Source organism: Cetorhinus maximus, chromosome 21, assembly GCF_964194155.1.
Source record: "Cetorhinus maximus chromosome 21, sCetMax3.hap1.1, whole genome shotgun sequence".
Lineage (NCBI taxonomy): Eukaryota > Metazoa > Chordata > Chondrichthyes > Lamniformes > Cetorhinidae > Cetorhinus > Cetorhinus maximus.
In genome coordinates, this window is record NC_135899.1 from 79,722,572 (window position 1) to 79,749,421 (window position 26,850).

A 26,850-nucleotide genomic window follows, 5' to 3' on the forward strand; every position below is an offset into this window, starting at 1 on the left:
GAAGTACCTGGTGAGGAAGGTGACCACGTCGGCGACAGGGACGAAGGGGTTGTACACATGCACCATCACCTCACGTTCCCGTTGCAACGGCAGAGAGAAGTGCGGCTCCGCCGTCAGGATCTTCATCTCCGGCAGGTCTCTCTTCTCCTCGAACACCCTCAGGAGCCGGACGCAGTCTGCCACCCGCTTGAACGTGACGTCAAAATAACCGCCTTTGCGGGAGTCGTGCAGGGTGAAGATCTCCGTAGCTTGGAAGCCGCACGCCTTCAACAGGATCCTCCTGGTGAAGAAGCCCCGATCCATAGGTGATCCTCCTTCGCTGTGGTTCACCGTGACTCGGACGGTGATAGGTAACCCACGGTATAGATTTGGATTGCGATTGGTTATCGCCCTTCCATCCCGACCTTGCCATGGCAGGACCATGGTGTCGCCCCTGCAACACTTGATCTTAGCCAAAAGGCCGAGAAGCGATGCCTGAGTCGAAGTGACCAAACCCGACCCTTCTTCCAACCGCAGCCCAGATGCTCAGATTTATTTATTTTATTTTTTTTTGTAAAAATATACTTTATTCATAAAAAATCTTCAATCACATTCAAAACCATTTCAAAAACAACATTACAAGGGTACAATCCAGGTTAAACTTTTACAAAATGTATCACCAGGTGCATCAGTACAAACAATATTACAATCATTTACAGCCTTTCATTTTGATCTGTACAGCCCGAGGGGCTCTAAACAGTTCCCAGTCTCTCGGTGCGCTGTGGTAGAAAGGTCTTAGACAGCGACCCTTCCCCATTGCGCCTTTGCGGCAGCTGCCCCAAGCTTTAGTGCGTCCCTCAGCACGTAGTCCTGGACTTTGGATTGTGCCAGTCCGCAACAATCGGTCGGGGACAACTCTTTGTGCTGGAAGACCAACAAGTTTCGGGCAGACCAAAGCGCGTCTTTCACCGAGTTGATGATCCTCCAGCTGCAGTCGATGTTTGTCTCGGTGTGTGTCCCTGGGAACAGCCCGTAGAGCACAGAGTCCTGTGTCACAGAACTGCTCGGGATGAACCTCGACAGCAACCACTGCATCTCTCTCCAGACTTTCTTTGCAAAGGCACAATCCACAAGGAGGTGAACAACGGTCTCTTCCCCACCACAGCCACCTCGAGGGCAACGTGCAGAGGGGGTGAGACTCCTGGCGTGTAGGAAGGATCTGACGGGGAGGGCCTTTCTCACCACCAGCCAAGCTACGTCTTGGTGCTTGTTGGAAAGTTCTGGCGATGAGGCATTCTGCCAAATGACTTTGACAGTCTGCTCGGGGAACCATCCCACAGGGTCCACCCTCTCCTTTTCCCTCAGGGCCTCTAGGACGTTACGTGCTGACCACTGCCTGATGGACTTGTGGTCAAAGGTGTTTTTCTGCATAAATTTTTCCACCAGGGACAGGTGGTACGGCACGGTCCAACTACTTGGAGCGTTCCGCGGCAGCGTGGCCAGACCCATCCTTCGCTCAGATTTATTTATATAAATTGTAAAGAGTTGAGGCCTCAGCACTAATCCCTGTGGCACACCACTCGTTACATCCTGCCAACCAGAAAATGACCCACTTTCTGGTAATTGTTACTTACAATTACACCAATCAGAATTGAAGAGGTGGGTAACATATTAATCAAAAAGGAAATGAGTTAGAAAACTTCGCGATTCATGTGTCAGATTTGGATGCCCCAATTTGTATCTTGTACTAGGTTGTAAATTCTTACAGCCAAGGAGCCACTTGCAACTTTGTCCAACCTCAAATCAAATTTCTTTTACCTCTGGCTCATATGTATTTCTTTCAGCTGGAATGCACTGCCAGAAAAGATGGTGGAAGCAGATTCAATAATAACCTTGAAATGAAATTGGATAAATATTTGATGGGGAAAAATGTTGCTGGGCTATGAAGAAAGAGCAGGACAGTGGGATTAATTGAATAGCTCTTTCTAAGAGCCCACAAAAGCACAGGCACAATGGTTCAAATGGCTTCCTTCTGTGCTGTAAGATTCCTTGAAGTCTTTTCAATAAAGAACAATTCCAGGGTAGAAATAAAATGTAGCAAACTTTATTTTTTAAACAATGAAAATTACAATCAGAATAACCTATATATTCTATATCCTGTACCCAACTTAAAAACAGGAAATGCTGGAAATACTCAGCTGGCCTGGGAGCTTCTGTGAAGAGAGAAACAAACTTAACGTTTCAGTTCACTGACCTTTAATTAAAAGCAATCTCACGTGTCGGTGCAGACTCGATGATCCGAAGGGCCTCTTCTGCACTGTGATTCTGTGAAATGTTAACTCTTTCTCTTTCCACAGATGATGTCAGACCTGCTCAGGATTTCCAGCATTTTCTGTTTTTTATTTCAGATTTCAGCATACACAGTACTTTGCTCCTGTTCTTGACACATTTCTTCACAGATCTTAAAATAATGATTTTCCCCTCACTACACAAAACACCAGTGATACAACATCAGAAACTTATATCAAAGCCTGGGTTCTGAGCTGCGGCCTGAGTCTAACTGACCAGCATTCACTTCGAGTCCAGAGCATCTGTTTCCTAAAGCCTAAACCAGACACAACCCTACATTCTGCAGGACATTGTACTTTTCTCATCAATCTACAACAGTATTGAGACATGTCCTTTACTGGTGCAAAATATCCTGTTTGATTATTGGCAAATTCAACCAATCAATCAAAATGCTTAATGACTTCACTCTCTTATGTAGTCTAGCTCACAATGAGCAATGCCAGAAGAGGTCCATAATAATCAGGATTGCAAAGTAATTATTAATTACTAAATACAAAAAAATGCTTTTGTCAGTTAAAATGGATTGTAAGTTTATGTAACCAGTTCATTGTGGTTGATTTACCTGTGCACTCATTCCTCTTATAGGTACCAACATGTAGTCAGCATGGTGTGTGGCGGTCTTAGACTAATTTACAATCAATGTAATGAAGCTCCAACTGTAAAAGAAATAAATGTGAAGGAGTTTGAGGCTTTTCTGGGCCAGGTGTCTCTGGCTGGGCCTCCCTTCAATGTGCACACACCCAGCACTAACACACAGCTGCTCCTGATCCTGCCTAAATATCCATCATGCTCAGGTTAGTCTGTTGGATCATTAAGTATGATATTAAATGCTATTTCTCGAGAGTTGTGTTTCCGTTTAGTCAAGTATTGATTTTCATGGAAAATACATTCAGTATTGGTGGAGTTATTATGAGATGAACATAGAATGATACGTCCTGAGTTTAAATAGTGCCAGTGTGAGATTCTCTCATATTCACAACATTTGAAAGGTTAAATTGAATCCATTCGACAATAATTTTAGATTAAAACTGCTCTGGTTTAGCTGCTTTTTTAGTTTTGATTACGAGAGACTGGTATCCATAAGCTAGTGTGTAAACTACTTATTCTGGTCACAGACAGATGAAAAACAGGGTTACCTGGTAATATCCCAGTTAATCCAGGTAGCACCATTTTAGATTGCTTTTATACCCTTTCTATAATGAGGTGCCCAGAGCTCCACAAAGTACACCAACTGGGATCCAACTCTCATCTTGTACAAATTTATCATGACCTCTTTGATTTTGTATTTTATGCCTCCAAATACAGTTTTTATGGCATTATCTACATGCGTTACCACCTTCAGTAAGCCATGTATTTCCACACCAAGGTCTTTTTGATTCTCTATTGCATCTAGAATCTTAGCATTTAAGATGCATTTCATTTTCCTATTGTACTTGACATGTACTTCACATTTTTCTGCACTAATCTGCATTTGCCATTCTCTGCCGATTTTTCTGGCACTATTTCATCCTTCGGCCTTTCACAATCTTTGTCACAATTCTTCCATACCACCAGACAGATCTTTAAACCGTGCATAGTGAACATTTACAAAGTACACAGCAAACTGAATGCTGATCACTCAATTGACAGTAGGTGTGAGGAGCTGGTTTACGTGGTTTTTGTTCAGAGGTTCTCAGTCATGAGCTGGTTTTTGCCCCAGTATATTTTGATGTTATTTACAAGGCTGTGCACAAGAGGAAATATCGAGCTTTGAACCCAGGTTACCTTTACCCTGAAGTTAGGGATCTGCAAGTCACGTTTGAAACTCCCTGGTTCTGGAGTTTCACATTCCATTTCCCAATCGGGAGTCAGATTGCGTACATAACTTTATGTTTACATTGCAACTTTAACATTAAATGGACTTGAGATTTACTAATGACTGGACAGACCATAATAACTGCCTAAATAAGGGCAGACTTAAATTTGCTTTTAAAATGTCTCAAACCGACAAAAGTATCCTGTGAGTTTAACGTCATCTCCTCCTTTACAGGAATGGGTGTCAATCCTACTGAGCTAAAACACAACCTTGCACTTTTCTTGGTAGAGAAATATCCAGGTCAGAAAACACACTTGAAAACTGTTTTATTCAGAAAGTTACAGCAGTTGTTTAGTGAAGAGGAACAGAAGGTAATCTAGTTTTTCAATCAGATCTTAGAGTGAGCATAACTGAAAACCCTGCCATTGTTACAACTCAGCCTTTTTGTTTTAATTGATTACTTTATAATATGATGTGGAGGGAGGGAATTATAACAGAAACAGAATGGGTGGGCAGTTAAAATAGAGTGAGAATCACATTCGCTGGCTTCCTGTACCAGTCCTACCAATTACAATTTTAAGTTAAATGCCAAGGGCACCCAACTAAGGCCAGCCTGGTCTGTGTTTAGATATGCAAATCAAATCCAGATGGGGGTCACTGGGTCCAGCACAGAATCTTAACCACAGGCCTGTGCAAAGAAGCTTCCTAAACTAGAGAAAAAGCGTCAGGAATAGGATCCGGGGCAGGAAAGGAAAATTTCTTTCAACAAATGGTGTGTGCAGCATTAACACTGTTGTGTTAGAATGAGGTCAGTAATCTGACCATATATCACACTAGGAACTGGGAAATGAAATCCCCAGCAGACGGGTAAACGCCTTTGACCACAAGTCCATCAGGCAGTGATCGGGACATAACGTCCTAGAGGCCCTGCGGGAAAAGGAGATGGCGGATCCTGTCGGATGGTTCCCCGAGCAGACTGTCAAAGTCATTTGGCAGAATGCCTCATCGCCAGAACTTTTCAACAAGCACCAAGATGTAGCTTGGCTGGTGGTGAGAAAGGCCCTCCCCATCAGATCTTTCCTACACGCCAGGAGTCTCACCCCCTCTACATGTTGCCCTCGAGGTGGCTGTGGTGGAGAAGAGACCATTCACCTCCTTGTGGAACGTGCCTTTGCAAAGAAGGTCTGAAGAGAGATGCAGTGGTTTTTGTCAAGGTTCATCCCAAGCAGTGCTGTGACGCAGGACTTGGTGCTCTACGGGCTGTTCCCAGGGACACACACCGAGACAAACATCAACTGTAGCTAGAGGATCATCAACTCGTTGAAAGACGCTCTTTGGTCTGCCCGAAGCTTGTTGGTCTTCCAGCGCAGAGTTGTCCCTGACTGAGTGTTGCAGACTGGCACATTCCAAGGGATGCACTAAAGTTTGGGGCAGCTGCCGCAAAGGTGCAATGAGGAGAGGTCGCTGTCTAGTAACTTTCTGCCATGGTGCACTGAGGGGCTGGGAGTTGTATGGACCCCTTGGGCTGTATGACTCACATTGAACGTATGCAGTGAATACTACATGTATCATAATTGTATTGAAGCACCTCAGAGTGCAACATGATCTATGTAGATAACTTGAATACCATTGCACTGTCTGACCGTCTGTCTTAATATTCATTGATTGTGTTGAAGCACTTCATGATCTATGTGGGAAAACTTGAATATGATTGCACTTTTTGTGATGGCCATTTTGAAATGTTTTGTAATGTTCTTTCAGATATTTTATGAATAAAGTATATTTTTCAAAACAAAAATCAACCCGAGCAGCTCTGTAATGCAGAATGCAGTGCTCTACAGGTTGTGCCCAGGGATGAACACGGAGATAAACATCAACTGCTACTGGGGGCCCATGAACTCAGTGAAAGACACTCTGGTCTGCCCAAAACCAGCTGTACTTCCAGTACAAAGAACCGTTGTTGCCAAAGTGTTGCGGATTCCAAGATCCAGGACTACATGCTGAGGGACGCACTAAAGCTTAGGGCAGCTGCCACAAAGATGCATTAGGGAAAAGCCACTGTCTGTGAACCCTCCCAACATCCATAATACACTTAGATGTTAGAAACCATGTAAAACCCTTCAGGCTGTATGTTTGACATAAATGAATATTGTAAACATAAGTTCAGTTCAAAGTTGACTTTACATAATGTACATTTTTGGAAAAGAAAAATCAAAACCAAAAGAACAAATGTCTGTCTGCAGCAAAAATGCATTCCTACCCCAGTGGTGTGACTGATCCCAACCATGTTTACATGTTTTCCACCCTACAATGGGCTTGAGTAATTTGCTCTCTGTTCACCTTGCACTGTGTAAATTCACAATCTTCTGGGTTATTTTCTCACATCAGATGACATAAAGTGAGAAGTGTGTTTGTGTACAGTGCATGGAAAACTGCTATTTCAGTAATTAGCATCTGTTTGTTTCAGAATCTTCTGTCCTGTTTAGATCATAAGAAATAGGAGCAGGAGTGGGCCATTCGGCCCATCCACTATTCAATAAGATCATGGCTGAATGGAAATGCCATAGAAAATAAGCTATTGCATTAAAAATGAAGCAGTTAAATTTGTCAACATGTTTTCTCAGTACACAGTAACTGTACTTATTTCTCATATCATGGACTAATATTGAAGATATTTAATTATTGGCACTCTTTATATTTCAGCTTCTTCACAAGTACCTGGTGCTGGAGGAGCTTGGTGCAATTGTTGACCTCACTATGTCGAAGGGAAAGCGACACTTGCATCTACTGTGGGAGGTTATGCAGGAATGCGGGGCACTGATTAGGGCCTGGCCTGCGCGATATCAGAACCTGCTACAAACCACAGGAAGTAATATTCCTTTTAAAGGTTACTAAGTGCCATTTTGCTGTTTCTCTTTGAATTTGATTTACAAAGTAGTTATTTTCCCTACAGTTCGAGTTGCGCAAATCAGAGATGAAAACCTCGAGTTGTTTGTTCCTCAAGCTGACACCAGATCACATGTCTGGATTCTGCTTCACTCCCACTCTCCCATCGCTGTGGTGGAAAAACTCTGGAACTATTTCACTGACTGTGAGGCCTATTGTTTATTGTACAAACCAGTAGGACGATTATATATAAAGGACAAAATCAAGATGTTTGCATATCTGATTCCCAGCTGTGATATTTTGGTTCAGGTATATCCCCTCAGCTCAATTTCAATACGTTAAAAATTCTGAGCACGTGTTCAAAACTGTTACATTCTACAACTCCAAACTATAATCTTTTCTGATTTCTTCTGTAGGTATTGAACAAAGAGCATAGCAGCTATAAACAAGTCTTTAAAACAAAAGTGTTAGTACACAAAAATGCCTCATATAGATTGCAGTTCGGAAATAAGAACATAGCCAAAGTTATCACCATCACCCCCGAGGTAGGTCTGATGTTTTAATTGAGGTTTTGAAATTGGAAATCTCTCTTGCACAGTGTTATTTCGACAGTTCGGTTACTGGGAGAATTTACCTAGTTTACTCTGTGCAGTTTGGTTTCCACTAAAATGGGTGACTTCCAGGATGGTGTATGGCTTCTGAATGCATCCTGTGTCCCTCCTACATCAACCTATCATCAGCCATTTTCCAATATGGGTCCAAGGACCAGCAGTATGAGCACCTCTGTCTGCAGAATGAATCAATCCCTGAACCAGAATTGAAAATTATGCAGTTGTAACAGGTTGAACTGGAATCTCTTGGCTTGCTGCTGTCGGTAGATCACCTGAACCAAACTCCAGAAGCACCTGCTGAGTATTAGGACAGGTTTGACTGAAATGGACACGTTACAGGATTCCTTCGAACAGCTTAGAGACATTTCTCCTCTCTGACCTATCAGCAGGACTTTGTGATGTATCCACTTCAAGTTGTGCTCATTTTTTACAACCAATTTTGTTTCTACAGTTATCCATAGAAATTATTTATGATCAGGGAAGCTTAAAATAAAGTCTTGATTCTTCAGCCTCAAAGGAGATGAGCGAGATCTGTAGATATACATGGGAATCTGGTACACCTAAGATCTGCTGAGTGTAGGGATTGGGATTGATGCCATTGCAAAGATCAGGATATTGGTTGTTACAGAAGAAACAGTTCCGCTCTAAAGATGGGCTTGGGATCTCTGATAAAAGTTCTCTCCTCAGGCACATGTGTGCCTTAACCTAATATTTCAAACGGTGGAAACTGCAGTTTGGGGGCACAGTGAGATGGATGTGCTAAATCTGATCACTTATTGATTCAAGGTTTTTTGCTCCATATGATTTGGCATCAGGGAAATTAGGAAGAAGTGTGAATTTGTGCAGTGTTGACTCACAGGCTCTGAGTTTAACTCTCCACAGCCTGGCGGAAACTGAGTGGGGCAATTAAAATAAGAGTAAGGATTTAATCACTTACACTGCGTTGCTTTCCTGATGTGTCTGAAGGTTAACCTGTTTGTTTGAGCACATGAGGAGGACATCTGCAGGCAGGAATAATAGAGCAGCGTGGGGTTATTCCAATATTTAAGGGGAGGCGGTGGTGTAGTGGTATTGTCACTGGATTGGTAATCTCAGGGTAATAGTTCTGGGAACCTGGGTTCGAATCCCACCATGGCAAATGGTGGAATTTGAATTGAAAGTCTAACGATGATTATGAAACTATTGCCAATTGTTGTAAAAACCCATCTGGTTTAGAGAAGGAAATCTGCTGTCCTTACCTGGTCTGTCCCTCACAGACTCACAGCAATGTGGTTGACTCTTAAATGCCCTCTAAGCAAGGGCAATTAGGGATGGGCAATAAATGCTGGCCTAGCCAGTGACACCCACATCTCAAGAACGGATATATAAATATATATTTTTAAAAATTCTGCTTGGTAATCAGGGTGGGGCACCCTGTAACACTTCCTTAAATCCTCTTTAAATATGCAAATTAAGGCCTGATGATACCTGTGTTACTATGTTAGAGCAAGGTCTGAGCAATGGGGTGTCCTTGGCTAGGAGGAGGATTGCCCCCTGGTATGCCCCCTTTTTACTGTCCCAAGATAGCTTTTTCCTCCTATCTGACAGTTGCCTGAATGCCAGGGACCAATCATGTAAACCTCCAACTACTGCCTTCTGCAGGCGATCTTCTGCTCCTGACCACCAGCTACTTGTGAATTGGCCGGGTTTCGGTGGAGTCTGATTAAAGTTATTGCGTCTTAGCCATTTAGATCTACTGTGCCCCACGACTCAGATTTTCCAGGTGTGCATCAGCTTTGGGACTTGCATGCGCAATGTCAACTGGATCTCCGCCTCCTGTAAAACCAGGGCAGAGTAATTCCTTCTCACTGCGCTCCTTACAGCCATATTGCTTTCCAACTTACTCCTTCATAAATTATGTTCACAGGATGCCATAGTGTTCAAACACTCACTATGTCCTAATGTGCCGAAGACAAAATACATGCTGCAGCTGGATGGGTGTTTCGATGATTGGCCCTTGATGCTTCAACTGCTACAGGAGGATAAAAGCTGTTTGGTGTTAAATGAGCTCATCACTGAGGAACAATTGCAACATGAAAATGAAGGTATCCCTGTCTGTTTTTCTTCACTGCAGGGAAGTTATGCTATGATCAATGCCCTGAAAACAGGAGTGCGGAACCTACAGCAGTAACTACAGGAGCTGTAATCAGTTACTATGGAAAACCCACAAGCGGTTGCCAGAAAATGTCTCCAATTCTTCTATCCAGCTTTACCTGGCAGCAACTGAGGATCCCTTTAAATATCATTAGGAACAGGTACCTGCTGACATTTACCACCCATGGTGACTGGTGGGTAGGAATAGGAACTGGCAGTAGTCAGCCATATAGAGAATAAGGTGTCATTGACCCCTTAAGTACGAAATTCCAGTCTGCTTGTACAAGGTGCTCCTGCTCAAATCCGCCCAAAAATCAGTACAGCAGAGATATAGCAGGAGCCGCACCATTTCAGTTCCATTGCCACCTTATTTTGATGATGATCACCCGCCTGTGAATCCAAGTTTTCCTTATTGCCTTCTGGTCTATGAGTGAAACCACTGGACAAATGTGTTGGAGATTGCTGCTTTTGGTTGTTGGCTGCACGTAAATGGAAAGTGAACAACTTAGATTTCATTACTTCAGACAGAGGCTGGTAGAATGAGTGGTCCATACTGCCTGGGGGAGGTGGATAGATAGTTCAGAGAAAACAACGGAGAGGATTCAAGTTTACGGTATTTGTGGAACTATGGGATGGATGACAAGTCTCATCCAATTCTGTACATTTATTCCTCTGTAGTATTGCAGGATAAAGTAGGATAAGTAACATGACAATTTAAAGGGAATTCATTAAAATACAGGTCTTTAACTTTTTGTTACCCAAAAATTGAGACACAATCCCAACATCTTGAACTCTGTTTTTCACAGAATACATCTTGGTTAGGGTGAATGGAAAGCTGCACTGCATCCTTAGAATTCACAGTCACATCACCTACCAGCATTTCACAACCGAAATGGAACTGACTTTCCCAGGAGAGACATTCAACGTATATTATAAAATAAAAGGTGACGTTAACAATGGAATATGTCAGAGACTGGCAGCTTGGAGTAGCCACTGGCTGATGAGAGGCATTTCGTTGTTTTGCAGGAGATGTTCCATTGCTGATTAATGGACAGAACAGTATAGAATACCTCCTCAAACACTGCAGGATGGGGGACATTGTCCTGGAAGCTGAAGGTAAAAACTGCTGTCACAAGGCCATTCTGTTGCAACATCCCATCTCTGCACTTAAGAGGTCTCTGACCTACAAAGTAATGCATTTTGCTGGGTTTTTTTTAAAGTAGAATGATATTGAATATACAACACAGACACAGGTCATTTGGCCCAACTAGCCTGTGCTGGTATTTAAACTCCACATAGGTATCCTTCCATTTCAAACAACCTCAATTCATCCTTTCCCTCATAGTCATCTAGTTACCTTTTGAAAGCATTTGAGCTATTCACCTCAAGCACCTCCTGTGGTAATGAGTTCCAAATTCTAAACTGAGTAAAGAAATGTCTTCTTATTTCCCTATTGGATTTATTAACTATATTATATTTAAGGCCTCTAGATTTGGATTCTCCCACAAGTAGAAACATTTTCTCCACATCTACCCTGTCCAATTCATTCATAATTTTAAGTGTCTCTATCGGATCTCCTCTGTCTTCTCTTTTTCACTTTCTCTAGTGCTTCTACATCCTTTTAATAGCATGGAAATCAAAACAGTGCAAAATTCTCTAAATACAGCCTGACTATGGTCCTATACAAGTTAACATGATTTCACTACTTTTTAATTCTACCCCATTAAATAAATCTTGGGTTTTTTTTGGTTTTTAATTGCTTTGCTGACCTGTGATGCTCCTTTTAATGATTGTGCACATATATCCCTAGATCCCTTTGCTCTACCCCCTATTTCGTTTCTTATTTTCTGTGGTGATGGCAGTGTTTCTATTTTTCCTATCAAAGTGTATGACATCACATTATCTATGTTAGAGTTCATTTGCCGCTTAACTGCCTAGTCTGCACATTTTCTAATATCTTTCTCCATTATGTTGCCACCTTCTTCAATGTTAGATGTACCTCCACTCTCTCTTCTCTCTCTCCACCCCCCCCTTCCCAAAAAAGGTTTGGCATCATCTATAAATTTTAACATGGAGTTGCTTATTCGTAAGTTCGGATCATTTAACATAAACTATGAATAGCAGTGGCCTCAGTACTGATCTTTGTGGAATACTGCTTTCTACCTTCCTCCAATCTAAATAACTACCATTTACCACTTTTTTTTCCTAGTTTTTAGCCAATAGAAAATTAGGCTCCAGGCTGTGGACAGGCAGAGGGATTTAGGGCACAGGTTGACAGGATATTAAAGGGCAACACCTCAGGGTAAGAAGACTATATCAAAAAAAAATTAATCAAATATTTGGATTTCATCACAGTATAGTATGTAAAAGGTAAGAAATAGTGATAAGCCTGTAAAACCTCAGTAAATCTTTTGGAGGACTGTCTGCAGTTTGGGCTGTACACTATAGGAAGGATATTCAGGCTTTAGACAGGGTACACCACTGGTTCAGTGGGATTCTAGCTGGTGTGAGGAAATATAAAAACAAAGAAAGACTTACAAAATTGAGTGTTTTTGTTGTAACAGATTACAGAGCAATATAATAAAATTGTTCAAAATTATGAAACAGTGGGACAGAATATAGAAGATGACTGTTTCTGGTAACTGAGGGGGTTTAGTGTGAGAGGCGCTAGATCGCAAGAACATAAACATTAGGAGCAGGAGTAGATCATTCATCTCCTCGAGCCTGCTCCACCATTCAATAAGATAATGCATGATCTGATTGTGGCCTCAACTCTACTTTCCTGTCTGTCCCCCCACTTGTTGATCAAAAATCTAACTCGCCCTTGAATATATTCAATGACCCAGCCTCTACTGCTGTCAGGGAAAGAGAATTGCACAGGTTAACAACCCTCTGAGGGGGGAAAAAAATTCTCCTCGTCTTAAATGGGAGACCCCTAATTTTTAAACTCCGTCCCCTAGTTCTAGACTCTCCCACAAGGGGAAATATCCTCTCAGAATTAACCCTGTCAAAGTCCCCTCAGGATCTTATGCTTTTCAACCAGATCAACTTCATTCTTCCATCCAGGGATCAGTCGAGTGAACCTTCTCTGAACAGTTTCTAATGCAGTTATATCCTTTCTTAAGGAAGGAGACCAAAACTGTACACAGTACTCCAGATGCAGTCTCATTCAGGCCATGGCAATACTTCCCTACTGTTTTACTTGATTCCCATTGCAATAAACACCAATATTCAATTTGCCTTCCTAATCACTTGCTGTACCTGCATACTAACTTTGTGATTCATCTGCCAGGGCACCCAGATCACTCTATACTGTAGAGTTCTGCAGTATCTCTCCATTGAAATAATATTTCTTTTCTATTTTTCCCTGCTAAAAGTGGACAAGTTCACATTCTTCCATATTATACTCCATCTACCAAATTTTTGCCCACTTACTTAACCTATTTAAATCAATTTGTAGACTCTTTATGTCCTCTTAACTTATTTTCCTACCCTTTGTGTCATTGGTAAATTTAGCAGCCATACATTCAGCCCTTCATCCGAGTCATTAATATAGATCATAAATAGTTGCGGTCCCAGCACTGACAGCTGTGATACTCCACTAGTTATAGTTTGCCAACTCGAAAATGACCCATTTATCTCTACTCTGCATCCTGTTTGATAACCAATCCTCTGTTGATGCTAATATTACCGCCTACACCATGAGCTCTTATTTTATGCAGTAACTTGTGGCACCTTATCAAATGTCTTTTGAAATCCAAATAATCCAAATCTACAGTTTCTTGCTTTCTACCTCCTTTTTTTTCTTGAATTGAGGTGTTACCTCAATTTGTGATTTTCCAATCTGCTGGGACTTTTCCAGAATCTAGGGAATTTTTGAAGATCACAACCAATGCATTTACTGTCTCTGTTGCCACTTCTTTTAAGACCCTAGGATGCAAGCCATCATGTCCAGAGGACTTGTCAGCCTTTAGTTCTAATAATCTTACTAGTATCTTTTCCCTAAGCAATTGTGATCAAGTTCCTCCCTCCCTTTTACTACTTTATTTTCAAATATTCTTGGGCTGATTGTCTTCTACAGTGAAGACAGACACAGAATACCTATTTAACACTTTCACCATTTTCTTCTCTCATTAATTCCCCAGTCCCACCCCCTAAGGGACCAATGCTCACTTTAGCTACTTCTTTCCTTTTTAAATACTTATAGAAACTATCTTTTTATTATTCCTAGCTCGTTTTTTCTCATACTCTTAATTTCTCCCTCCTCATTTTCTTAAGTCATTCTTTGCTGGTTTCTAAAATCTATCCAATCTTCAGTTTTGTACACTTTTTTTCTTTTAAATTCAATATCCTTAACTTTCTTAGTTAGACAAGGATGGTGCATCCTTCTCTTAATCGTCTTTCTTTCTTGATACATGATTATTTGCAACAGGTTTAGAACAGAGGGCAGGAGAAGCTTCTTGATACACAAAGTTGTAGGACTGTGGGATTCACTCCTGGATTAGTGGTTGAGAATTTGGATACTTAGATGAAGATAATTGAAGGGATATGAGAGCAGGGCAGATAAATGTGATTGGAATTATTTGCTTGTGTGGATGGTAAATGTCAACAGACTGGTTTGGCCAAATGGCCTGCTTCCATGTACTTCTATGCAATAAAGTTCTAGCAGCATCTCAAAGATACAAAAATGTTCAATTATCCCTAGGTTCAGTCCTATGTTGACTTTCCTCTCTTGTTATATTCTGTAATATTTAGCATCCTGTTCATCAAATACGTAGAGTAGCTTAAGTGTGTAGAGATTATAACTCATGGGACAGATTGGCCTGAACTGCTTCTCTGAATTAATTTACTTTGTAGAACAGTCTCCTTGCCCCAGCTTGAGGGGGACCAGTAAGGAGGAAGATCCAGTGCTTACCGATCTCAAGAACAAGGCATCCAGTCAGTCAGGGAGCTTCATGTCATCTAGGATCCCAAGATCACAAGGTACAGATAGGAGGTGGATCAGGAAAGGGGCCTGTTAGTTGGTGAAAGGCAGTTTACATCACAGCAGAGCATCAGTGACAATCAGCTGCCAACGTATTCATCCAATGCAGAATTGTGTATCAAGCCATGTATTTTGGTGCTGGCTCACATAGGCAACGAAAGGGAGGAATTATGTACAGGAAATTCAAGTGCACAGAAAGCAACTTTTTGTGTAATCATTTTTTACCAGGTGCTTGTATACATCTCCCTATCATCATAGAATCCTGGAGCACAAATGGAGGTCACAGCCCATTGTGCCTATGCAGACTCATTGAAAAAACTATCCATTCAGACCGTCCCTGCCTCTTTCCCCATAATTCTGTAATTTATTTCCTTTTAACAATATTTATCCAGTTTCCTTTTGAAATTATTATTGAATTTGCTTCCAGCAGTCTTTGGGTCCTGAATTCTAGATTGCAGCAACTTATAATAATACTCTTTGTAAACCCACTAACCCACAACATGCAACTCCTGTGCTGCAGTCAGAATGTGGTGGATTTTCTGCACTTCCATGCTCGTTTTGGGCAGTAGCAGAGAGGTTTGGGTGTGACCCAGGGAGGTTATTTTGCAGCCCAGTCCAGCATGCACCCAAATATGGGCAGGTGTTACATAAGAAGTTCAAAACTGGAACACATCAAACAACACCCTTCCTGTCATTAATGTCTCGGGTATTGGGAACGAGAGTTTATTCCTGGTGCTCAGCACTGCCCGAGGTAATGGAGCTGCTTGGCCTGTTTCAGTTGCAATTATTTGAACTAGGCAAGAAGCAAAATTCCTTCTGCCGACACAGCCCTCACTGATCTTGGAGACGTTCTGCAGCCATTTCTCTCAAATGCTAATATTTAGAATCTTTTCATCTATACATGTAAACTTTGGAGCGCTGTGCAAGTCTTACATTGAAATTGAATTGGTTGAGAGTCTCACTGCATTTACAGCCTGTATTTCTTTTCTTCCAGGCAGAACGCAACAGATTGTAGAGACATCAAAACACTTCCTGCAGAAAAATAAGACAGAGATCATAACTAGGCTCACTGAAATCCACAGCATCATTGAGGAATTGAAAAACAAGGATATTCTCAATGAAATTGAATACGAGAAATTGCTCACGGCCAAACATCTTTCAGACCAAATTAGAGAAACACTGAACTGTGTCATAAAAAAGGGAAGCGTTGCAATGAATTATTTTCATGATCTACTTCACAAATACCATCCATTGCTTGTTAAAGACATAGAGAGTAAGGAGTTGTCAGTGGAGTAGAGTACAGAATATAGATACCTGCCCTATCAGCACACCTTTACCAGGTGCAAAGTATATTGCAAGTGCTTACAGTGAAAAATTAGTTGTGTTGTAAAATCTAAAAGTGATTTATTTTTGCAAATGTTCATTATTACAGTAGAAAAGGCCATTTAGCTCATCATATGTATGCTAGCCCTTTAACTGGAACTCTAATCCTTTTATATTCTTCCTTTTTAAGTGATGTTCTGCTGTCCTCAACAGACCCTTGTGATAAAGCATTCCCTATGCTAATAATCCTTGGGTGGAGAACATTTCTGTGAATTTCCTCCTTCACTCTTCCCTTCCCATACCTCTAAAACACTTCCTGTAAAGCCAAAAGCTATACTCCGTACCACAATTGTGGCCTGATTCAGCATTTGTCTTCCTTATGAGGGGATTTGGTGAGGTAAACTAAAACTATTTCCATAGATTAGTGACTCAGCAATTGGTGAGTAAGTATTGGATTCCATTAAATTTAAGATCACCAGCACAAGAAGGGAGAAGGTTTAATGAAATTAAACTGAATTTGTCGTGAAAAGGCTGGTGGTTTATATATTGAAAGGCTTGTGTGTGTATATATATATATATATTATTTATATATATATATGTATATAAAAAACACCTTCCTCCGGGGTGTACTTGTAGGATGTAAAATGTAAATGTGCCACTGTTTTAATGTAGGAAATGTGACATCCAGTTTTTGCACAGCAAGATCCCGCAAAACAGCAAAGTGATAATGACCAAATAATCTTTTTGTGATTTTGGTTGAGGGATAAATAATGGCCAAGACATTGGGGAAAACTTCCCTGCTCTTAATTCAAATAGAGCCATGAGATATTTTATATTCACCTGAGAGATTTAACTTTTCACCAGAAAATCAACTGCTCAACACTGCATTAATGTTTCAGTCTAGATTTTGTATGGGACTTGAACATCAATCTTCTAACTCAGGTAAGAATGCTATCCAGTGAGCCACAGCTGAGACCAAACTCTAGAGTCTCTGATATTCCATCCAAAGATGTTTCTATTGAGGTTTATTGATCCATTAAAGACTCAGATCACATTTTTAAGTTCCATGGGATCATCTTGCAAGTTCTTTTTAACTGTTACTGCTGGTTAATGTGTCTCCTGTTATTTCAAACAGTTCAGTAGCATAGAGTAAAACCATATTAAATCCACTAAGCAAAGGATGGCATACGGGGGTGACTGTTACCTCCTTGGGGATGCACCTTTCAGGAGTCAGTATAGAAAAGGCAAAACTTTGGGATTGTCAGGGGCAAGATGAGCTACCATGATTCACTTTTAGAACAATTAAGAAATATATAAAGTTTTATGTTTTTTAGTATTTTGGATAGGATTGATACTCCAAAGGTGAATAGAAAGAGATGATTGAGACACATGTAGCATGAAGTGTACCTATATTTATTTAATTGGATACAGGATAATAATGAACAATCTATAGTAATCAGATCTGTTTTGGAATAAATACAAAGTGGTTGTAGAAGGCACTTATCACCTGAAGCAATGTACAATATGAATCAGAGGTGTCAGTATTGCTTAATTTAGATTATAGGTAAAGCCACTTGAAATCATATGACCACAATTCCATTCTCTCGGAAATTTGCTCTAGAATGCAGCTTCTACAATCAGCTGAGCATTCAACTAGCCAGTTTCAACTGCTTTCCTTGTTTATTAATGGGTGGAAAAGCTCAAAGCATTAAGCAATATGTTTGGAAGGTGTTGGAGGAGTTTGATGGAATCACCACTAGGGCCAAAGGGTGTTTTTCATGATGCGGATGTTGAGTAAGATTTGTCTATTCAGAGTGTGGTGCTAATTAAACACCACAACCTCATCTTTAGGCACATTTGCAAAGCAATGAGCTGTGTTGTGCAATTACAGACACCGATCTCCCCAGAGTCTCACTGATTGAGAACAAACACCTATTATATATGAATGCAGCAATGGTGGGATTTATTGAGCAAAGCAATTTAGATAATAAGTACTACAAATCCTAATCCACCAAGCGATTAAGAACACATTCATCAACTTCTTATACTTTGGTGCATAAGAGACCAGAATTATTAAATATGTACAACTCCCTGATCAGGCACACAGCCAGTTAGTTACACGCAATACAAATATTGTGGAATAAAGACAGTATTTCCTGGACCCCTCTTTAATTTGCCATGGAGACAGGTTGAAGCAACAGTGTGCACAGTTACAACTAAGAGCTGGGTGTCTGGTGGTACACTGGGTATCCCACCTGGTATTTGGCACCATTTACCTGGCTGTGATATTGTGCTTTTATTGCAGCAGCATTTAGGGCTAAATCTCCATACTGTGGATAGTAATGACTAAATTTTATTAAAACGATGCAGAACAAAGCATTTCAACTCGGTGGTGAGAGTGATGACTGTCTCTGCTTCAAGAGAGATGTGCTCAATGGCAGCTTTATACATCCAATCAGTATGAATAATGGATTAATTGGTTCCCAAACAGTTATGAGGCAGTAAACAAGTTTTTTCACCCAACCAATATTTTCACTACCATTTGATCCAATGAGAGATCTATAAAACACCACAATTATCAAGCCAGGTTTTCATCAAGTCAATGTAGCACAAAAAGTCTACCTGCTCCATTCACTTCCATGTATATTCAGTCTTTCCAATTGTGATTCTGCAGGAAAGATTCAGTCTGTCCAATCATCTAGCATTTCAGAACATCTGTGTATCCTTTCTACTGAAACTCCAGTCACCAAGATGAAAAACAGTACAGATTAGCCAGCAGCTTGTGCTGCTTATGTCTTCCACTGTTCTCCAACACAAAGCAGCAATTATAAAATAGCTTTCTGTTTGAATAGAGCCAAGGGTCATGCGGTCTCTGCAATAGCTCACATTTAGCCATATCCAAGGTCTGCAGTTGCCTGATGATTCGATCCGGGAATGGCTCACGCACTAGGGGAAGAGCCTGTCCTCAGAGCTTGGAACTTCAGCTGTATCATACTTTTTCCTTGTGGGTGTGAAGGTTTGATGTAGCCAGGGGGCACACTGGCACAGACTACAGCACCTGCTGCCTTCTCTGGCACAGTTTTATTCAGGACACGCAAACTTGTCTGGAAAAGGGATGCGGGTGTACGCTGGAAAAAAAATCTGACACCTTGCACGCAAGGGCCCTGGTCAAACTGAAGGAACAGAGGAAGGAGCAACGGGTTTAAAGGAATTGGAAAGGAGGGAGAGAAAAAGAGAAAGGCCTTTAGTAACATTCAAAAATATTCTTACATGAAGGATATTTCAAAAACTGTACCAGGATCAAGATATGATTATCAATGGAATTCAATTCCACAATGGACTGAGCTTCAAAGTTTATCTGAATGTATAATATTAAACAACATTAATTTCCACAAGTGGATATTTATGATGACCCAGTTGTCCCACTAAAGAAAAACTACTGAAATAAAAAGCAGAATTGTCTAAATTTAGCGCAGAGCAGTAGTTCCATCATCACTGTTTATAATCTTGGATGTGACTCAGCTAACCCACCCCAACTACTGTCGTCACAGTGGAACAGTAGATTGATCATCTGCATTCTGCACCAAGGTGAACCCAGCCTACTGGGGATAACAAGGAAAGTCCAGAACAAGGTGGGGCATAACCTTAATATTAGAGCTAGGTCATTCAGTGGTAAAGTTAAGAAACATTTCTTCACAGGATAGTGGAAATCTGCAACGCTTCGCCCAAGAAACTTGAGGCTGCAGGTTATTTAAATTTGATAGATTTTGTTAGGTAAGGGTGTTAAGGGTTACAAAACAAAGGCAGGTAAATGGAGTAAAGCTACAAATCGACTACAATCTAATTGAACAGCAGAGAACAGGCTCAAGATGCTGAATGTCCTCTTGATCCTTTCCTATCAAATCTAGGAAACATCTCAAGGCTTTAAATCAACAGCAGAGCAAAGGACAGATTAGTGACAGTCAAAATATGAGATTACGTTCTGTAACATTTAGGCAATCAGCTGATTCAAAAGTGGAAGTTTTGCACAGTCAATCAGGATAAAAGTCACAAGTCAGAATGTCACAGTGAGGAGCCTATGATAGAAGAACTCCAACCAGTCCCAATTTCAACCTTAATGTCGTGTGGGGCTCAGGTATCAGCCAGCTTGTCACAGTGGGAGGCACAAGAAGCTCAAGGCAGAAGCTGGGTGACTGAACACTGGCACAGACCTAGGACTGAATAACCACCCAGCTGCAGCAGCTAATGGCCTAGGGAGATGTGCACAGAAAGGACAAAGGAAGAAGAATGTTATAATCAGCAGATTATTGTAAACAAGTAATTAATAGAGGATGTAAGAAAAGCCGATCATTCACATCCAGAGACCAACCTCAACCAAACAACACTCTCACTGTCAGCGACACAGAGCAATACAGACATAGCTAAATATTGCTACTGAAATCGGAAGTATTCAGATTTCAGTAATGGGTTAAACTCCATAATCACAGCATGTGATGTTTTGTGAATGATAACATGCAGAAAAGAATCCCAGCTGATTAAGACTGAAACTAAATGATTCCTTTAAACCAGATCAGTACCAGCAGTCAAACTCCGGCAGCAGGTTTCTGGGCATCTGGAGAGAGAAACAGTATTAACTTTCAGGTTAATGATCTTTCATCATGTTCTGACAAAAGGGCATCGACTGGAAACATTAACTCTGTTTCTCTTTCCACAGATGCTGCCTTGACCTGCTGAGTATTTCCAGCATTTTGTTTTTATTTCAGATTTCCAGCATCTGCAGAATTTTGATTTTGTATTAGAGCTCATTACTCATACTTGCCTGTTTCACCAGTTCTCTGTTCAGCCACATCAGTTCCGATATAGAATCAAATCACAGCATTGCAGGGAGCTGACATTACCCAGGGTGTGGTGCAGACAGTGAAAGAGATGGACTCCCAGCACAAACCAACTCTGAATAGGACATGGAGGGGTGCCAAAAGTAACAATCTGCTATGATCCCTGCTCATTGATAAATTAGCAGCATTAGATATCAATACAAAATGGCCAAGTGCAATCATTATCTCGTAAGGCATAAAGCATCTTCAGGGGAGGAAGAGAGAAGGTAAGGAGTGAGGGCAATGAGTTAAAACCTGCAGAGGATGACAAAGCAAGGGGAGAGAAAGAAAAGGGAATCAATATATTCAGGAAAGGGGAAAGTGGAATTGAGATCAATATCTTCAAGAGAGGTGAGGAGGAACGGAGGAAAAGAGTTGACACTTGAGAAAGGAGGAGAGACTGGGGAGAGAGGGAAAAGGAGAGGGGCGAAGACAATGGAGAGCAGAGGAGAAAGAGGAAAGGGGAGGAGATAAAACAGGAGGGGAAAATCTAAGAATTATCTGAGGTGTTTTTCCGGTGTAATTATCTCTGATTAAAAATAGCAATTTCCTCTCATAGAGTCATAGAGGTCTACAGCACAGAAAAAGGCCCTTTGGCCCAACGAGTTTGCGCCTGTCAAACAAGTACCTAACTATTCTAATCCCATTTTCCAGCACTAGGCCTTTAGCCTTCTGTGCCATGGCATCGCAAGTGCACATCCAAATACTTCTTAAATGTTACGAGGGTTTCTGCCTCTACCACCCTTTCAGGCAGATTCCCACCCCCTCTGGGTGAAAAAAATTCCTCATATCCCCTCTAAACTTCCTGCCCCTTACCTTAAATCTATGCTCCCTGGTTTTTGATCCCTCCACCAAGGGGAAAAGTTCCTTCCTGTCTACTCTATCTATGCCCCTCATAATTTTATACGCCTCAATCATATTCCACCCCCCCCCCCCCCCCCCCCCACCCCCGCAACTCCTCTACTTCAAGGAAAATAACCCCAGTCCATCTAATCTCTCCTCATAACTAAAACTCTCCAGCCCAGGGAGCATCCTGGTAAATCTCCTCTGCACTCTCTCTAGTGCAATCACTTCCTTGCTATAATGCAGATTCCAGAACTGCACGCAATACTCTAGCTATGGCCTAACCAGCATTTTATACACTTCCAGCATAACCTCCCTGCTCTTATATTCTATGCCTCAGCTAATAAAGGTAAGTATCCCAAATGCCTTCTTAACTACCTGTCCCGCTACCTTACCAGACTGGTGGACATGCACACCAAGGTCCCTCTGATCCTTGTTACTTCCCAGGGTCCTACCATTCATCGTGTATTCCCATGCCTTGTTTGTCCTGCCCTAGTGCATCACCTCACACTTATCCGGATTAAATTCCATTTGCCACTGATCAGCCCATCTGACCAGCTCGTCTATATCCTCCTGTAATCTAAGGCTATCCTCCTATTTACCACCCTGCCAATTTTCATGTCATCTGTGAACTTACTGATGAACCCTCCTACATTCAAGTCTAAATCGTTTATATATACCACAAACAGCAAGGGACCCAACTCCTATCCCTGTGGAACCCCACGGGACACAGGCATCCAGTCACAAAAACACCCCTCGATCATCACCCTCTGCTTCCCGCCACTCAGCCAATTCTGGACCAATTTGCCAAATTGCTTTGCATCCCATAGGCTCTTACCTTCATTATCAGTCTCCCATGCGGGACCTTATCAAAAGCCTTGCTGAAGTCCAAGTGGACTACATCAAATGTATTGCTCTCATCTACCCACCCGGTCACCTCTTCGAAAAATTCAATCAAATTGGTCAGACATGACCTCCCCTTAATAAAACCATGCTGACTGTCCTTGATTAATCCCTGCCTCGCCAAGTGTAGATTAATTCTGTCCCTTAGAATTGTTTCCAATAGCTTCCTCACCACTGAGGTTAGACTGACTGGCCTGTAGTTCCATGGTTTATCCCTTCCTCCCTTCTTGAATAACGGTACCACATTGGCTGTCCTCCAGTCCTGTGGCACCTCTCCTGTGGCCAGAGAGGTATTGAAAATTATTGCCATCGCCCCTGCTATCCCCTCCCTTGACTCACTCAACAGCCTGGGATACATTTCATCCAGGCCTGGAGATTTATCTACTTTTAAGCCTGCCAGACCACTTAGAACTTCCTCCCTTTCTATGCCAATTTCTTCAATTATATCAGTCCTTCTGCCTGATTTCCATATCCATGTCTTCCCTCTCACTTGTGAACACCGACACAAAGTACTCATTTAGAACCCCACCTACGTTTTCTGGCTCCACACACAAATTACCACTATGGTCCTTAATGGGTCCTGCTCTTTCCCTAGTTATCCTCTTACTCTTAATGTACTTGTAAAATAACTTTGGATTTTCCTTTATTTTGCCTGCCAATGTTTTTTCATGCCCTTTTTTGCTCTCCTAATTTCCTTTTTATGTCCCCCCCCTCCCCCCCCCTACACATTCTATGCTCCTCTAGGGCTTGCGCTGTTTTGAGCCCTCAGTATCTGCCATAAGCCTCCCTTTTTCTCTTTATCCAATCCTGTATATCCCTCAACATCCAGGGTTCCCTGGATTTGTTGGTCCCACCCTTTATCTTTACTGGAGTATGTTGGCCCTATTTCCTTCTCGAATGAGTCCCACTGCTCTGACGCAGATTTACCTAAAAGTAGCTGCTCCCAGTCCACTCTGGCCAAATCATATCTGATTTTATTAAAATTGGCCTTCCCCCGATTTAGAACTCTGATTTCTGGCTCATCCTTGTCTTTTTCCATAACAACCTTGAATCTACCGGAGTTATAATCACTATCTGCAAAATGCCCCCCCAACTGATACCTCTACCACTTGCCTGGCTTCATTCCCCAAAATTAAGTCCAGGGCCTCCCCCTCTCTTTTAGGGCCTTCTACATACTGACTTAAAAAGCTCTCCTGGATGTATTTTAAGAATTCTGCTTCCTCTAAACCTATCACATTATGACTAACCCAGTTAATATTGGGGAAGTTGAAATCTCCCAGTAATACTACTCTGTTATTTTTACACTTCTCTGAAATTTGCCTACATATCTGCTCTTCTATTTCTCTGTGACATTTTGGGGGCTTATAGTACACTCCCAGCAATGTGATTGCCCCTTTTTTGTTTTTAAGTTCTACCCACATGGCTTCATTTGAGGAGCCTCCTAACATGTCATCCCACCTTACTGCTGTAATTGATTCCTTGATCAATATTGCGATACCCCCTCCTCATTTACCTCCTTCCCTGTCTTGCCTGAAGAACCTATATCCTGGAATATTGAGCTGTCAATCCTGCCCCTCTCTCAACCATGTCTCTGTGACAGCACTTACATCATACTTCCATGTGTTAATTTGTGCCCTCAACTCATCTGCCTTATTTGTCAGACTCCTTGCATTAAAATAAATACATCCAATCTTGCCAAACTCCCTTGTGCCTTAACTGGCCTATAACTTCTATGCCTTCCAGATTCACTTGCTCTCTCTTCTAATTTTGGCTGTGCATCTCCCCCCGCTGAACCTCCTCTCAGGATCCCATCCCCCTGCCAAGTTAGTTTAAACCCTCCCCAACAGCACTAGCAAACCTCCCCGCAAGGATGTTGGTCTCATTCTGGTTCAGGTGCAACCCGTCCACCTTGTACTGGTCCCACCGCCACCAGAAACGATCCCAATGTCCCAGAATTCTAAAGCCCTTCCTCCTGCACCATCTCTCCAGCCACGCACTCATCTGGACTAACCTCCTATTTCTATACTCACTAGCGCGTGGCACCGGAAGTAATCCAGAGATTACTACCTTTGAGGTCCTGTTTTTTAATCTGCTTCCTAGCTCCCTAAATTCTCCTTGCAGGACCTCATCCCTCTTTCTACCTGTGTCATTTGTACCAATATGTACCACAATCTGTTTGTTTGCCCTTCCCCTTTAGAATACCCTGCAGCTGTTCAGTGACATCCTTAACTCTGGCACCAGGGATGCAACACACCATCCTGGAGTCACGTCTATGGCTGCAGAAACGCCTGTCTGTTCTTACTATCAAGTCTCCTACCACTATTGCTCTTCCCCTCTTTTTCCTCCCCCCTCTGTGCAGCTGAGCCACTCACAGTGCCATGAGCGTGGCTGCACTCCCCAGAGGAACCGTCACTCTCACTTTTCCAACACAGAAAAATGGTTCTCGAGTGAGATGCACCCTGTAGATTTCTTGACTACCTGCCTGACACCTTTCTTCTGACTGATGGTCACCCATTCCCTCTCGTCTGCACTTCCGTAAGCTATGGGGTGATCACATCTAAAAATGTGCTATCCACAAAACTCTCAGCCCCGCAGATGCACCACAGTGCCTCCAGCTGCTGCTCAAGCTCTGAAACTTGGAGCTCAAGTAGCTGCAGCTGGTGACACTGCCTGCACACATGGTCGGTCAGAGCACAAGGAGCATTTAGGACTTCCCACATGTTGCAGGTGGTACATAACATGGGACTGAGCTGCCCTGCCATGCCTCTAGTTGAAAAAAAAACCCTTACTTTAAGTTAAATACAGTAAAAAAAAAGTTAAATTATTTATGTATTTTAAATAAAAACTAGAACTCTTACCTTTCCTTAACTTAATCTATTTTAAACTGGAGAAAAAACTAGAGAAAAACACTTACCCACTACTCACCAATCAGTTCTCACCTTTGTGCTGATGTCACTTTTTGAAGCTTCCCCGCACTTGCGCTGGTTCTGATCTCTCCGCCACTCCCTCACGCTGCCTTGTGATGTCACTCTTGTTATTTTCAGCAAGAACTGACTGCAAGACACTCTTCCCAGACTGCTTCACCGCAATGCCTCTCATTTGGACTTATGGGAACAGTGGTCAGAATCCTCATCTATAGGGATAGGCTAGAGATGTCTGTACAGCTTCCCACACTGTGTCTTGATCAGTCAGTTGGAGATGCAGGGCTGGGGCTACAGCCTTCCTTTTTGAAGCTGGATTTCCGCAGGCTGCCATCACACACCTGGCAGAGCAGCACTGAGCCACGATCTCAGACCAAGAAACCCATTGCCCCATCAGTCTGCTTGTTATATATAACACAAGCCCAACGCTAATCCAAAATGCCACTATATGAGCACATTGGGGAGCACCTCATCCTGTGTCTTAGCATTGTTTGGTCATCCTTTGCTGCCACTACCATCTGTAAGATAAATATACCATGCAACTTAAACACAGCGAAATGGCGTATTCAAAGGGCAATGTTTCTGTACGGTGTTTGAAATGGTGCCTCCCAGAAAAAGAGCATTGCCTGACTTGGATCATCTCTGCATCATTCTTGGCGGCTGCCACAAGAAGCATGAGTGACAAGGTGTACATTTATTAACACCACCCTCCTGACACAAGTGGATGCCATGCTCATTTGCAGCATGCACATGGGAGTCAAGTGACTGCATTGACTAGGTCAGGAACTCTCCCCATGCAGCTGATACAGGGAAGGGGACATTCAACCCTAAATAGGGCCACCCTTCCCAGCTCCCCAGGACCTGAACAGGCTGGGGCCCTTTTCTCAATAGAGGGTGGCCTGATAGAGGTCTTTAAAAGGATTAAGGGGTTTGCCAAGGTAGATGTTTCCACTTTTGAAGTGATCAAAACTAGAGGCCATTAATATAATACAGTCACAAAAGAACATGGAATTCAGAAGAAACTTCGTCACCCAGAGAGCGGCTAGAAAGTGGAACTTTCCAGCACAAGTAGTTAAAGCAAATAGTGTTGATACATTTAAGGAAAAGGTGGGTAAAAATGAGGGAGAAAGGAATAGAAGATTGTCTTAGAATGATTAAAACATAGGTGGCGGCCATTTGGCCCATCATGATCATGTTGGCCCTCTACAAGAGCAACCCAGAGTCCCATTACCCAGTCTTTTCCTGTAAT

At 42.0% G+C, this 26,850-nt stretch overlaps 2 protein-coding genes across 7 annotated transcripts in view; one reads left to right on the forward strand and one right to left on the reverse strand.

The window, feature by feature from the left end:
• Positions 1–26,850, reverse strand: part of LOC144696035 (palmitoyltransferase ZDHHC18-like) — a 313,950-nt gene that overhangs the window by 256,628 nt on the left and 30,472 nt on the right. For 2 of the 6 annotated variants that reach the window (XM_078567224.1, XM_078567225.1), the window contains exon 9: positions 17,407–19,233. The exons of 2 other annotated variants lie outside the window; for them this stretch is intronic. In XM_078567224.1, the coding sequence (XP_078423350.1) occupies positions 19,000–19,233 (234 nt within the window). In that variant the 3' untranslated portion in view covers positions 17,407–18,999. Of the gene's footprint in view, positions 1–17,406; positions 19,234–19,261; positions 20,311–26,850 lie in introns of those variants that run through there. 2 more of the 6 variants (XM_078567227.1, XM_078567231.1) reach the window with 2 other exon arrangements.
• LOC144695415 (uncharacterized) lies at positions 4,196–16,400 on the forward strand. Its single transcript, XM_078566309.1, has 8 exons — positions 4,196–4,494; positions 6,827–6,992; positions 7,077–7,554; positions 9,527–9,704; positions 10,560–10,697; positions 10,780–10,869; positions 14,611–14,736; positions 15,732–16,400. The coding sequence occupies exons 4-8, from the start codon at positions 9,581–9,583 to the stop codon at positions 16,031–16,033; spliced, it is 780 nt and encodes a 259-aa protein (XP_078422435.1). The 5' UTR covers positions 4,196–4,494; positions 6,827–6,992; positions 7,077–7,554; positions 9,527–9,580; the 3' UTR covers positions 16,034–16,400.